This window comes from Aythya fuligula, chromosome 23, assembly GCF_009819795.1.
Source record: "Aythya fuligula isolate bAytFul2 chromosome 23, bAytFul2.pri, whole genome shotgun sequence".
In the NCBI taxonomy this organism is placed as follows: Eukaryota; Metazoa; Chordata; class Aves; order Anseriformes; family Anatidae; genus Aythya; species Aythya fuligula.
This window is the reverse complement of record NC_045581.1, coordinates 6,884,924-6,896,428: the sequence shown is the minus strand read 5'-3', so window position 1 is coordinate 6,896,428 and position 11,505 is coordinate 6,884,924. Positions and strand designations below refer to the sequence as shown.

General features: G+C 61.3%; 1 protein-coding gene across 3 annotated transcripts; it reads right to left on the bottom strand.

The window, feature by feature from the left end:
- Nucleotides 1-754: 754 nt before the first annotated feature.
- Nucleotides 755-11,285, bottom strand: CAP1 (cyclase associated actin cytoskeleton regulatory protein 1). Of its 3 annotated transcripts, none has more exons than XM_032202114.1 (13): nucleotides 11,239-11,285; nucleotides 7,323-7,434; nucleotides 7,059-7,159; nucleotides 6,390-6,467; nucleotides 4,750-4,893; nucleotides 4,557-4,642; nucleotides 3,918-4,023; nucleotides 3,634-3,811; nucleotides 2,772-2,959; nucleotides 2,452-2,575; nucleotides 2,269-2,351; nucleotides 1,575-1,718; nucleotides 755-1,207 (listed from the first exon to the last, which is right to left on the bottom strand). In XM_032202114.1, exons 2-13 carry the CDS (start codon nucleotides 7,414-7,416, stop codon nucleotides 1,124-1,126), a joined length of 1,410 nt encoding a protein of 469 aa, XP_032058005.1. In that variant the 5' UTR covers nucleotides 7,417-7,434; nucleotides 11,239-11,285; the 3' UTR covers nucleotides 755-1,123. The 3 variants fall into 3 exon arrangements, with proteins under 3 accessions (XP_032058005.1, XP_032058007.1, XP_032058006.1); XM_032202116.1 differs by lacking the exon at nucleotides 11,239-11,285 and adding an exon at nucleotides 10,351-10,402; XM_032202115.1 differs by lacking the exon at nucleotides 11,239-11,285 and adding an exon at nucleotides 7,675-7,719.
- Nucleotides 11,286-11,505: the final 220 nt, after the last annotated feature.

Genomic DNA, 11,505 nt, shown 5'->3' with positions numbered 1-11,505 from the left:
GCTTATGCCACCCGAGGCATTGGAAAAATGAAGGTCAAAGCACGTGCAGCTCCCTTTGTGGGTCAGTACAGTACTGTGGGGTGGATCCATCACTCTGCTCCAGGGCCCTGGAACAGAGGCTGCGAGCTTCCACCGACGGAAAGAGCCAAGCAAGGGGGAAGGGGAGGCTGGGGGGAGTCACGCAGGGGTGACTGATTGCAGAGGAGGAGGAGAGCGATGAACCAACGCGATCCAACCTGGGTAGGGGTAACACTGCACTACTGACCTGGAATGGAGGAGACCCTGCCCCTGCAGGAGGGGCCGGGTTCAGAACCGTCCTGGAACGCTGAACCTGAGTTCAGCTGCTCCCAGCAGGAAGCCCTGGGGTAAAGATTCCCTTGAGGGTGGAGGGCTCACGGGAAGAGGTGAGAGCTCAGCTCCAAGCTACCAGCCAGACTGCCGGGGGGGAAAACTGCAGCGGCTCCACCGCAGCCTTCCTGTGGCACTGGTGAATAAAAAGCCTCCTGTCATGGCACAGTCAGAAACGCACTGAGCTAGTAGGAATGATGAAAGGGAAGTCAAGGTAGAATGCTATGGCCCAAGTCCTCAGCCTTTGGTCCAACAAAGCCATTGCCATGTCCTGTAATGCCACTGATTAGTAGGTAGGGCTGGAAGCAGCAGCCTCCAGGAGCTTCAGACATTTGCAATGGCAACCGCGTACTTCTGGACCCCAACAGACAAGAGTATTTGTTAAAAAGGGGACAACACTCCTCTCTCACGTGAACAGTTTGCTTAAAGGCAATACAAAAATTAAAACAAAACCCGAACAACACTCTGAAAGCCAACCGCCAGTACTGGCTGTGAAGTTCACCCAAAATCTGACACGATCAATTGGTGCAGTTAGATCAGACGAGGGGAGGGGGGAAATACACCTTCCTGCTAATAGATGTGGACAATAACTGACCCGCCACCTGTACCACATCCCAGCCAGAGGTATCTCAGTGACGGCAGGTAGCTGTGTCTCTCGGGTAGAAGAGAAGCAGTTTGAGAGCAGAAAGGTACAAGAAATCTAAGAGAATCATCTGAAAGCAGATTTGTCCCACAGCAGGGCCAGGGGAGGGCGTGAGCCTTGGAGCTGTTCTGCTTAGCCAGCAATTTCCGTCACAGTGGTAACCAGCTTCTGACCGTTCCACACCGTCTTGAACTGTTCTGGGACAGGGAATTCAGTCTGGAGGGTGAAAACAGAAATCTGTGGTCACACATTTCCTCTGGGACCGAAACTAGCAGCTGGTTCCACTGCTTTAGGCACTTGTCTATGTCTATGCCACGTCCCCTCCTGCACCAAACGCTTCCTGTTCTGCCCCCCAGGGATCTTGAGGCAGAGGAAACCCTCACCAAACAGCAGGAGTCCCAGCGTACAGACAAACAGCTTGGTTTGCTATTTTAGCCTCCAATCACCATCCGCAACCCCCCAAGGCTAGAACTGTACCTCCAGACCTCACTGCAGCTGCTATTCCCCGCGGGTCTCAAAGCGTCACGCCTTCCCCCTCCTCTAGCAGACCCCCATCCCCAGCGAGTGCACAAATAACACTTACAAAGTCACCGCCCTCCGTGGGAATAAGGACGTTCATCTCCGATGACTTGGCACTGACGATTTCGCAGTCTAGGGAGTTCTTGCTCAGGTACACGTGGCAGCCGTCGGTTTTGTTGATGGAGATTGTTGGCACTTTACCCATTACCTAGCGGCGAACAAAGCAGCAGTGAGAGGAGCATCAGCAGGAAGTGGGCAGCCACATTTTTCTTTTTGCAGCGGTTTTCAAGGCAAGAGGTCTGACTCCAGTTCCCCACCAGCGTCACACTGAGCTCAAGTACCCACACTTCTGGCAGTAACCCAGGGTTATTTCTCGTTCTGGTCTTTTAAGAACAAAACCAAAGGAAAGGCTGGGCAAGCTGCCCATCCCAAATCAGATACCAAAACTGGAATCAGAACACATTCATTCTCCTGCTCGCCTCCTACTTTGGCAGCCAGATCCTGCAGCCTGCCTCACAGAGACGGATCTTTTATTTAGATCCCTGAAGCAGCTCATTGAGACAAATCTCAGCCCTTTTCCCGAGGGCTGGGCAGGCTCAGCTGCAGAGCAGTAGAACAGAAGGCGTTTCATGAGCCTTCTCCACAGGTGCAAATTCCTGTTCTGGAAATTCAGCTACCGAGAGCAGCAGATGCTACCGGAGCCCTGCTGTGCAGTGCAGCATCACTCCCCGGGCAGAGAGCAGGACGCAGACACTCACCTGAACTTTAACGTCCCTGCTGTTTATGATCTCTACGATGCCCACCACGTCATCGAACACCAGACCCAGCTTCTTGCAGTTATCTGCAAAGACAAGACAGCAGCTCACAAAAAGGTTGGGGAGATTCAGCCTTCCGCAAACAGACCAGCACGGAGCAGCAGTTTTCAGGGTTGCTCTGCTTACCAAGGGTGATGGAGTTGATCTTGCCTTTGATTTGGAGTGTACTATTTGTGCACTTGAAGACGTAAGCTACTTGCTTCAGTTCTGTATCGCTGATTACCAGGTTAGCGGCATTCTCATGGTTTTCCTGAAAAGGAGAGGAAAACGTGCTTTATTTTTAGAAGAGACCAATTCATCCATAAGCACAGCAGGGTAGTGGAGCCCTTTTAAAAGGGAATTCATTGCATGCAACAGCAGGCTGATGAATCTTACACAAAAGGTCTTCAGGAGCCCCCTTCCCTGCTGTAAGCTCCCACCCACACATACCGATGCCAGGCACTCACCACTCTCCACTTTTTGCCCTCTAATTCTAGCAATGCAGGTTGCTTCGGAGAGGTTTTTTGGGAAGGATTAGCACTACAGGCTGGTTTGGGAGCAGTGAAAGGTTTGGGTCCACTTCTTATGGGACCTCCTTGGTTCTTCAGTGCTGGATTCTTGTGGGTCTTCATGTCATCTGAAACATGTCTTAAGCCTGCAAAAGAAATCAAGCCTGAGCTCCAGCTCTCCACTGGTAGTGCAGTTTCCCAAACACCAGAGATCAGTAAGCAGCATGATGACATTTTTCAGAACACAGATAAATTCTTGAGTTTGGGCCTAAGCTGAGCCCAGCCACGAGTGACAAGTGAAAGAGGAAGCCAGAAACCCTGAAGCACGTTGATGAGGACGTTGTGTGGGACCAGAAGGCCCCCTGCTGTTCCACTCTGCAGCTGGAAGAAGCCTTGAGCCAAGCAGCTCACCTGTGCCACATCTGTCCTGATGCCAGCCAGGCAGCACACCAAGGGGAGGTTTGTGCAGATGTGAGGTGTGAAACCGCACCTTTGGTACTGGACAGGACAGGTATGCAACTGGAGAGCCCCCCCCCCGCCCCCTCCATCCCAAATAGCAATTCATCTCTTGCTCCCCTTGACAGACGAGGCTGAGAACAACTCAGCCGGGCTCCCTTTGTCCTTGCGAGTTGCCTCAGGGCCGCTCCTGGCTCCCAGCCTCCTGCTCAGAGCAGATGGCCTTTTGTTTTGAGCCTCCCTCCCAGAAACAGGTGTGTTCAGGGCCAGCAGCAAAACAGGGATCCGAAAGGCCAGCCTGGTGGGACCCGCAGCACAGCAGCGTCCTGCTGGTGGCCGCCCTGCCCTGCCCTGCGCCACTCACCTGCTGTGATGCCTTCCCCCCGGTTGATCTGGGCGAAGAGCGCCGAGCGGGAGGCAGAGTCGTCGGTGCTGGAGCCCGTGGGGGCAGGAGCAGGAGGGGGAGGAGGGCCCGGGGGGGGCGGCGCAGCCCCTGCGGGGGGAGCGGATGGCGCTTTAGCCCCTTCTGTTGCTACAGGACCCTGAAAGAGGCCAGCAAGAGGAGAGGCCGTTGCACAAGCTCCATGTCTGCTGCAATAACCACGCAACACCCGCCCGGGGAGCCCTGCAGACGCAGGCAGCACTTACTGTTTTGCTCCAGGTCAGCCCCGTGGTGTGATACTCTTTGATGTAGGCCTGCAGCTCTGTCCAGATACTCAGGTAAGCTTTCACCCAGTCCACTTGCTTTTTATCTCTAGGATGCAAGGAGATCGTGAGGAGGCAGCAGGCGCGTTTACCATCAGAACCCACGGACTATACAGAGATCTTTACATCCCTCCCTCTCGGGCTGCAGGCAGGACCCAGCTGGACTGGCACAGAAATCTCACACCTGAGCACCGAGTTCCAGCTTCAGGATTAATCTTGCACCTGCAGGCAGGAGGCCAGAGGCCTGGCTCTGCACGGTGGCGTATTTTAATTGAGGGCTCTGGTAATCCTAACGAGACTGCCCCGAGCTCACTGCCCTGGGGAGCAGCTCAGCCACCAGCCGATGCTGAGGCAAGAAGAGCAGTACAGCTGCTGCTGAGATTCCAGCTGCAACGTGAACGCAAGGAATCTCGGCCCTAAGGATCAGGAGAGAACAGCTGAAGGAGGCTTTATAAACACACCCTGCCCGTAAAGCAAGAGGAATGGATTGAAGCCCGAGGCAGCTGTGGTTAGGTACTGCGGTGAACCCCGTACAGCCCGTAGCTGTTTCAGTGATGTCTGGAAGAGAAAAGGCGAACTTACACATCCTTGTACTCCTTAAGGATCCGGTTGGTGTAAAACATGGCAGCATCAGTCATTTCTTTTACGTAAGGACCAGGCTTCGGAGCCTAAAGAAGAACAAAGACGTTGGCACGAAGCAGCTGAGGGGGCTGGCTCAGCAGGGAGCCACTCTTCCCACCCGCCCCAGGAGAGCAGCTCCCAGTGCAGCCCTTACCATGGCCACCCAGCCCAGCGCCGGGATGCTCTCGCTGACTGCCGACAAGTGGTTGAACAGTTTGCTACCACGGTTCTTCTCCCTGAAATTCTGCACCGCCTGGATTTGCTCTGAAATCGGCTTCAGAAGTGCCGAGAACACATTCTGCACAAGAGGGACAACAATTAAGAACATCAGTGCTGCTCTGGAGCAGTGCCACGTGTTCACAGGCGGCCCAGCCAGGCTGCTGGTCATTCAGAGGAAGACTCCAACTGGGCCACGGTGCTGCCACGGCTCCTGCCCAGGCCTGGCCCTCCCCTGAGCCCAGCGTGGTCCCAGGACCCAGCCCCTCCAGGGCTGAAGTCACAGCTCCCAGCTGGGTTGGCACCATGGGAGAACGCCAAGAACTGTGACTCATGTGCGATCCAAGAAACACTGACAAAGCTCGTTAGTAACAAGGACAGAAATAGCATTTGCCTTCCCTGTATTCTTTTCTTCTAAGACAGTTTGTCAAATTTTCCCTCTCCTTCCTAAGCCCTTAGAGCAGGGGGTGCTCTGCAGGCAGTTTGAGACCTGCAGCCTGCATTAGTCAGAGTCACAGGAGATTCTCCACAAACCTCTCAGGCCAGACTTCAGGATCCAAATTACTTCTCAAGTCGATCCAAGCCTTTAATATTTGAACGGTAAGAATTGTTTACATGCTGTTCACTCAGAATGATGAATGCGAGTGCTCAGAAGTCTTTTGAGGGCAAACAGCTACATGTTTCCAGAGCTGCCTTTTAGGCGACTTCTCTTTCCTTTACGATCAGGAAGTGTCCTTGCGGTGGCAGCAGTGAGGGCCAAATTTGGGCAAAACTTGCTTTGCGAGCTTTGACTTCCTCTTTGCTATCTGTCGTGCTGCTCAGATGAAAACAGAGAGGTCCCAAGGACCGCTGGCCAGGCTACACTTTGAGCAGCTTTAACTAGCTCCAGCCCAGCACCACTACCAAGTGATCAAGAAGCCATGACTGAGCCAGGCAATGACTGCAAAGAAAAGCGAGGTGGGATCCTGCTGCTCGTGGAGAAACAATTCCCAGCAGGGAAAAGCCAACGCACGCAGAATCAGAGGCTCGGTCACACATCCTGCTGAGGTGGCAGCCTAGGGCAGTGTTAAATTATTTGCTGAGGACAAACCAACCCTAGAAGCCTGGCTGTCATCCAGACACCGTTCGAGAGAGACAGGAGTCTGTTCTGCATCAGGAGCTTCACACCTGAAGGTCTGTGAGTGCCACAGAACGAGCAGCACCTCTCAGACCCCACTGGCTCCTGGCTGCTCTGCATCCTGGGGAGCAGAGATTGCCCGGTGCCAGGTGGAATCTGAGAGGGATGGAAGCTGCGAGGTGATGTTCCCAAACTGCTCTGACAGACACAGCCTCGTGCTTTAATGGCTGGGAAACGCCAGTTCTGCAGCTCTCAGCAGCAGCCTCTGGAATCCTGCCCAGCACTGGGCGAGCACCCACAGCAGTTCACACCTTCAGCAAGTGCCGCATGGATCCAGGCATCTCTGAGCCTCTGGTTCCTCTTTTGGAGCAACCAAAATGCCCCAGATCACCCTCAAACCGCAGCCACCCCCCACCCTCAGGTAGGGGCACCCAAGTTTCCTGAGGAGATTTCCCACTTACCTCTGCTGGCTGCTGGTGCTGCGATGCCGTCACCAGCACAGACCTCTCGCTCATCAAGCCTGCGTGAACCATCTCAGCCTGAGAACAAAGAAACGTGACACAGCTTCCCTCGTACCCAGCCTAACACCAGCAGTCACTCGAGCTCCTGCTGCCCCTCACTCCTCGCCTACAGGGAAGCGGCTGTGCCGATCCCGGACACCGGGCACGCCGGGCAGGTGAGGTTAGCAGCCAGCAGTGCAGAGCTGCCACCATTAACCCCACACACATCACGGTGCTGGGCCAAATCATTCTCCTGGCCTCTGGATTTCTGGTAGTGAAGGCACGTGTGATGTGTCTGTCTGACAGCAGCACGTCCTGGAGGCATCCCTCAGGGAGCACTAAGGGGAATCCAGCAGCGGTGGCTGGGCAGCGTGCAGGCTGCCTGCAAGCACACACCACGGCCTGCAAGGAGAGGGCCGAGTGCCCAACTCCCCGAGGTCTGAGGGGGGTGATTCACAGCACGCACAGGTGGCAAACTGCTGAGGTTATCTGGGCACCTTCCCGAATCCTTATGGGTTATTGGCATCCCTCAACACAGCGCTAAAGGAACGCAGGCACTGACAGCAAACCCGGCCCCGAGGGGCAAGCAGCAGCTGCTCAGAGTGGAGGGAGAAGAGAGCGATTCCTTACGTGCTTCTGCACATCCCCGCCAACTTCTTTGCTGATCTTCATGTACTCAGCCACCGGGCCGGCCAGAAGGGCATCGAACGCCTGCACGTACTGAGCCACGCCTGCGGGGAAGGACACAGAGCACGGGTATCACCGTGTGGGTATCACCACAGCCTGGGGAGGGGGCAGCAGGCCCCCCAACACGCAGTGAGCGCAGCAGGGGAAGTGCTGCACCCGCAGGAAGTTCTCCTCTCAGGCAGCAGCCGCAGCCCCGCGGTGCCTTACCCTGGGAGGAGCCGTCTCCACACATGCCGGGGCCTTGGCACACCGTCTCCAGGCGCTGCACGGCCTTCTCCAGCCGCTCCACCAGCCTCTCCATGCCTGCTCTGTCCACGACCTGCAGGCACACAACGTGTTCGCATCTTCCAGCAGCAGGAGAGCCGCGTGCCCGGTGTTTGTCGGCTGCCAGCTACCAGCCCTGCCAGCCCCAGAAGGGATCCCACCCGGCCCCGAGCCCCGGTGACGCAGCCGGGCGTTGGCAGGGCTGTTTGGCCGTGAGCAGCCACGCACGAGGCCGTTTGGTATCGCCGCAGGCGCTCCTTAAAGGCCACATCCTCCCCGTCCCGCTGCTCCTTACCCTTATAAGGCTGCGGGAGCTCCGAGCTGACAGTGCAGGGAAACAAAGGTCTGCGCCCAGCCTCCCGCGGCTGCTTACTGGGCAAAGCCCCGGTTGTGAGCGCCCAGCAAATCACACAGCAGCGCTCCGCTGGGAGGAGCCCGGGGCTCTGCAGGGCCGAGGTGCTTTCATTCTGCAAAGGAGCCCGCGGGGACCTCCCGGAGCCTTGAACGCCTCCCCGGGGTGTTTGTAGCCCCGGCACCGCTCGGCACGCACCGAGCCGGGCTGCCCCTGCTCGGCCTCCCTGCCACCAGCCGGGGGATCTGAACCGCACAGGAAAGCTGCTTCGGCACAAGGAGCTGAGAGCAGCAACCCCTCACGAGCTGTGCCCGTGGCTCTCGCTGCTGCTTGGCTTCTCCTCCCAAGCCCCCTCAGCCCAGCCCAGCGTTAGGCACGAGCGGCACCAAAGGAGCCGTTCTCAGCCCTGCCCGCCCACGGCAGCGGCGAGGCCCCGGGGGGGAGGCTCTGTGGGGAAGGCTCTGTGGGGAAGGCTCCGCTTCCCTGCCCTGCTCTGTGCAGGACCAGGCAGTGGCGGCTTCCAGGAGCTGTGAGCTCGGAGGGGCCGGACCTCGTGGGCGGCCGCCCGTGCGATCAGCAGCAATGAAAGCCTTTTTTTGGCTCCGCACAGTGTAGAAACCCCGACCGCAGGATCGTCAGCGCTCTGCTGCAGCCGGGGACGCATCCGGAGCGGGGCCCACGTCCACAACGGGAGCGCAGCCAAGAGCAGGGCTCTGCCCCCCCCCCACTCGCTAAAGGCAGTGTTTTGTCCCCAAAGAGCCGCCCACTGGGGAAGCTCCCGCGTGCCCCCGGAGCTCGGCAGGGCATGGGGCGCTCCCTGGGGCCATGGGGAAGGCCAGGGGGGCGCAGGGAGCTGCTTTCTGCTCCGCTGATCCCCACCGGGCTCTAATCTAATCAGCCCCGGTGCTGGTCACGAGCTGCACACCGCGGGGGGGGCGTTACAGCGAGCACAGCGCCCAGCGCAGGGCAGCCCCCAGGGCTGGGACACGGGCTGCCGTGACACAGGGCTCGCCGTGAGAGCAGCCCCGGGCCCGGCCGTGCCGTGGGATCGGTGCCTTCAGAAGAGGAAGCGACCCTGCAGCCCCCGGCTCCTTCCCCCACCCCCCACGCGTCCTTCCTGGGCCCCCGGGGGTTCCCCTGGCGGAAGCCGCGAGCCCAGGGCTGGGTGCGAGCCTGCTGCCGCCCGGGGGATTCATCTGTGGTTAACGGGCAGCACCGGGACGAGATGCCAGGAGAGTCACCGGGGAAACGGGCACCGGGGGCAGGGCTACGGGCAGGGCAGTGCCGGGCCCCGCAGCTGACACCAGCCCCGCTCCCCCCCGCCTCGCCCTCCCCACGCTCTTTGCCCCGCTCCCAGCTGCGGACCCCGCCCGGGCGGAGCAGGAAGGGGCCGGGGCCGGGCCGGAGCCCCACTGACGCCGCCAACCGGGGCCTGCGACCCGGGACCGGCACCGAGCGGGGAAAAAAATCCCAGCACGGGCACCGGGCGGCCCCAAGGCCGGGCGGTCTGCGGGGGAGGACCCGCACCGAGCGGGGAGGAGGCGCCGCCGGGAACCGCACGGGCGGCCCCGGGAAGCTGCCGCCCCGCAGGAGGGGGGGGGGATCCCGGGAGGGGCTCCCAGGGGCCGGTCGCGGAGCGGGGAAGCGGCGACCCCCGGGAACGGGGCCCGTTAAATGCCCCCGGTGCAGCTCCGAGGCCGAGCTGCCCCCGGGGCTGCTGCCGCCGCCCGCACCGACCCCGTCGGGCCCCGGGGCCGCCCCCCCGCTCCCCGCGGAGGCGCTGCCGGGGGCGAGGCGGGGCCCGGCCGCCGCCCCCAGGCCCAGGAGGGGCTCGGCGCGCCCCCGGACACGGCCCCGGCCCCGGTACGGCCCCGGGGATCCGCCCACGCTCCGTGCCCATCACCGGGGCCTGCTCGGGGCCTGCCCGGAGCCCTCCCCCCGCCCCCCCCCGCTCACCTCCCGCCGCTGCCGCTCCGCCGCCGCCGCCGCCCAGCACCCCCCTCGCCCGCCGCTTCCGGCCCCCGCCCCGCGCGCCGGAAGTGCGCACGGCCCGGCGCGGCGCGAGCGGAGGGGCGGGGCCTCGACGGTCCGCGCCTCGCCATTGGCGGGTGGGGGCGAGGGGCGGGGCAGGGGCGGGGATTCGGTTTGGGGGCGGGGGCCTCGGTTTAGGGGCGGGGCCTCGGTTTGGGGGCGGGGCCTCGCGGCGGCGGCAGGGCCGGGCCCGGCCCGCGGGGGGAGCTCGCGGCCGCCTCCCCCCAGCCCGGCCCCGGCCCCGGGGGCGCTGCCCGGGGGTGACCGCGGCCGGGGGGCACAGGGGCACGGCGACCCCGGGAGGCCGCACCGGCAGCGCTCGCACCCCGTCCCCGCGTCCCCCCCGCCGCCTGCGGGCTCCGCAGCCCCGCCGAGCCCCCGCCGTGTGCCCGGTTCCGTGCCCGCAGCCCGGACCGAGCCCCCCGGGGGTCCCCGCGCCGCCCACCCGGGGGTCGGAGGGGCTTACAGCCAGACCGGAGGCCCCGGGGGAGGCACGGGGCGCACGGCCCAACCCTGGCAGACCCCCCCGGGCCCCCCGGTGCTGCGGGGAGCGGCTCCGTCCCGTGCCCAGCCCCGGTTTCTCCGCACCCGCTGCCCGTGCCCGGGGGTTTCTTCGTGCCTGGAGCGGCAGCCCCCGGTAATCACAGCCCTCCGTGATCACACAGCCCCCGGTGATCACGGCTGCAGGACGTGGGCTTCGCCTCGGGGCTGGAGAGCTGCCCAGGGCTCGGTGCTGTCACCTCCCATGGCCGTTTTTTTCCTCCCCATCCATTTTCTTAAAAGCCCCAACGAGAGGAGGTGGCTCAGCCAGGAATGTCCGGGCCCGGGTTCAAGCTCAGGATGCTTTTAGTCCTTTCAGCTGGCTGCAAAAATATTAAAAAAAAATCTTGAGCAGAAACTCCTTGTGAATCCCACAGAGACAGAAAATAGGAGGCAAAGAATGGCATGTCCCTGCTTTCTGTCAAAACACTTGGAAAAAGAAAAGCAGTGGCGATTTTTCAAACCCCAGGGGACGGTGGCACCGCGCATCCCCCGGCAGCAGCCGTGCCAAGGAGCAGCTCGGCTCCTCGCACACCCGGCCGGGGCCCTGGAGCTCTTTGCGGGGCCGGGGCTGCCTCCCCTGGTTCCGTGGGACCTGTCCCCTCCAGCTCCTTCCCCTGGCCCAGGCCTTGGTGGCAGCAGGACCCCTTTCAGCACTCCCAGCCCTGTCGCCTTTTCCCTCTTTTACAGCCCCGGCTCCATCCCGGTACCCAGAAGTGGAAGAAAACACAAGCCCTGAGCCCCAGGGCCCTGCAGAGGGACTTTGGGTGCTGACCCCACTCGTTCCCCGTTGGTGACACACGTTTCAAGGCAACAGCCCCAGCTCCCAGCTGTCCTCACCCAGCCCTGGGCCCTTCCCTGCCCCTGCTGAGGGGACGGCAGGGCTGGGATTTCTGCTTGGAGAGGGGAATGTGAGAGCAAGGTATAAATACCCACAGAGATCAGCGCCGGGGAGGAAGTGTTGGGTGTCACCCGCAGGCCCTGCTCCCCGCTCCCCAGCTGCTGCCAGCCCCAGGTCCCCGATCCCGCAGCCAGCACTTTCATATCATTCCTCCCTCCGCCCCCCTTCCCTCTTGAAAGAGGGAAAATAATAGGGCCTTTGTTGGGCTGCTCGGCCAGGCACCACGCAAGGAGCTGCAGGGGGGCAAGGGGCTGCCGGGCACCGCCACCGACCCCAATCCCTGCACAGGGACCCGGCTGGGG

What these genes read in the sequence shown, in the direction of transcription:
- CAP1 (XM_032202114.1), bottom strand. Translation starts at nt 7,416, where the DNA reads ATGGAGAGGCTGGTGGAGCGGCTGGAGAAGGCCGTGCAGCGCCTGGAG. An exon ending in GCGGGGATGTGCAGAAGCAC is followed by an intron (nt 6,468 to 7,058) that starts GTAAGGAATCGC and finishes CTTTGTTCTCAG; the next exon opens with GCTGAGATGGTTCACGCAGG. An exon ending in AGGGCAAAAAGTGGAGAGTG is followed by an intron (nt 2,576 to 2,771) that starts GTGAGTGCCTGG and finishes TCTCCTTTTCAG; the next exon opens with GAAAACCATGAGAATGCCGC.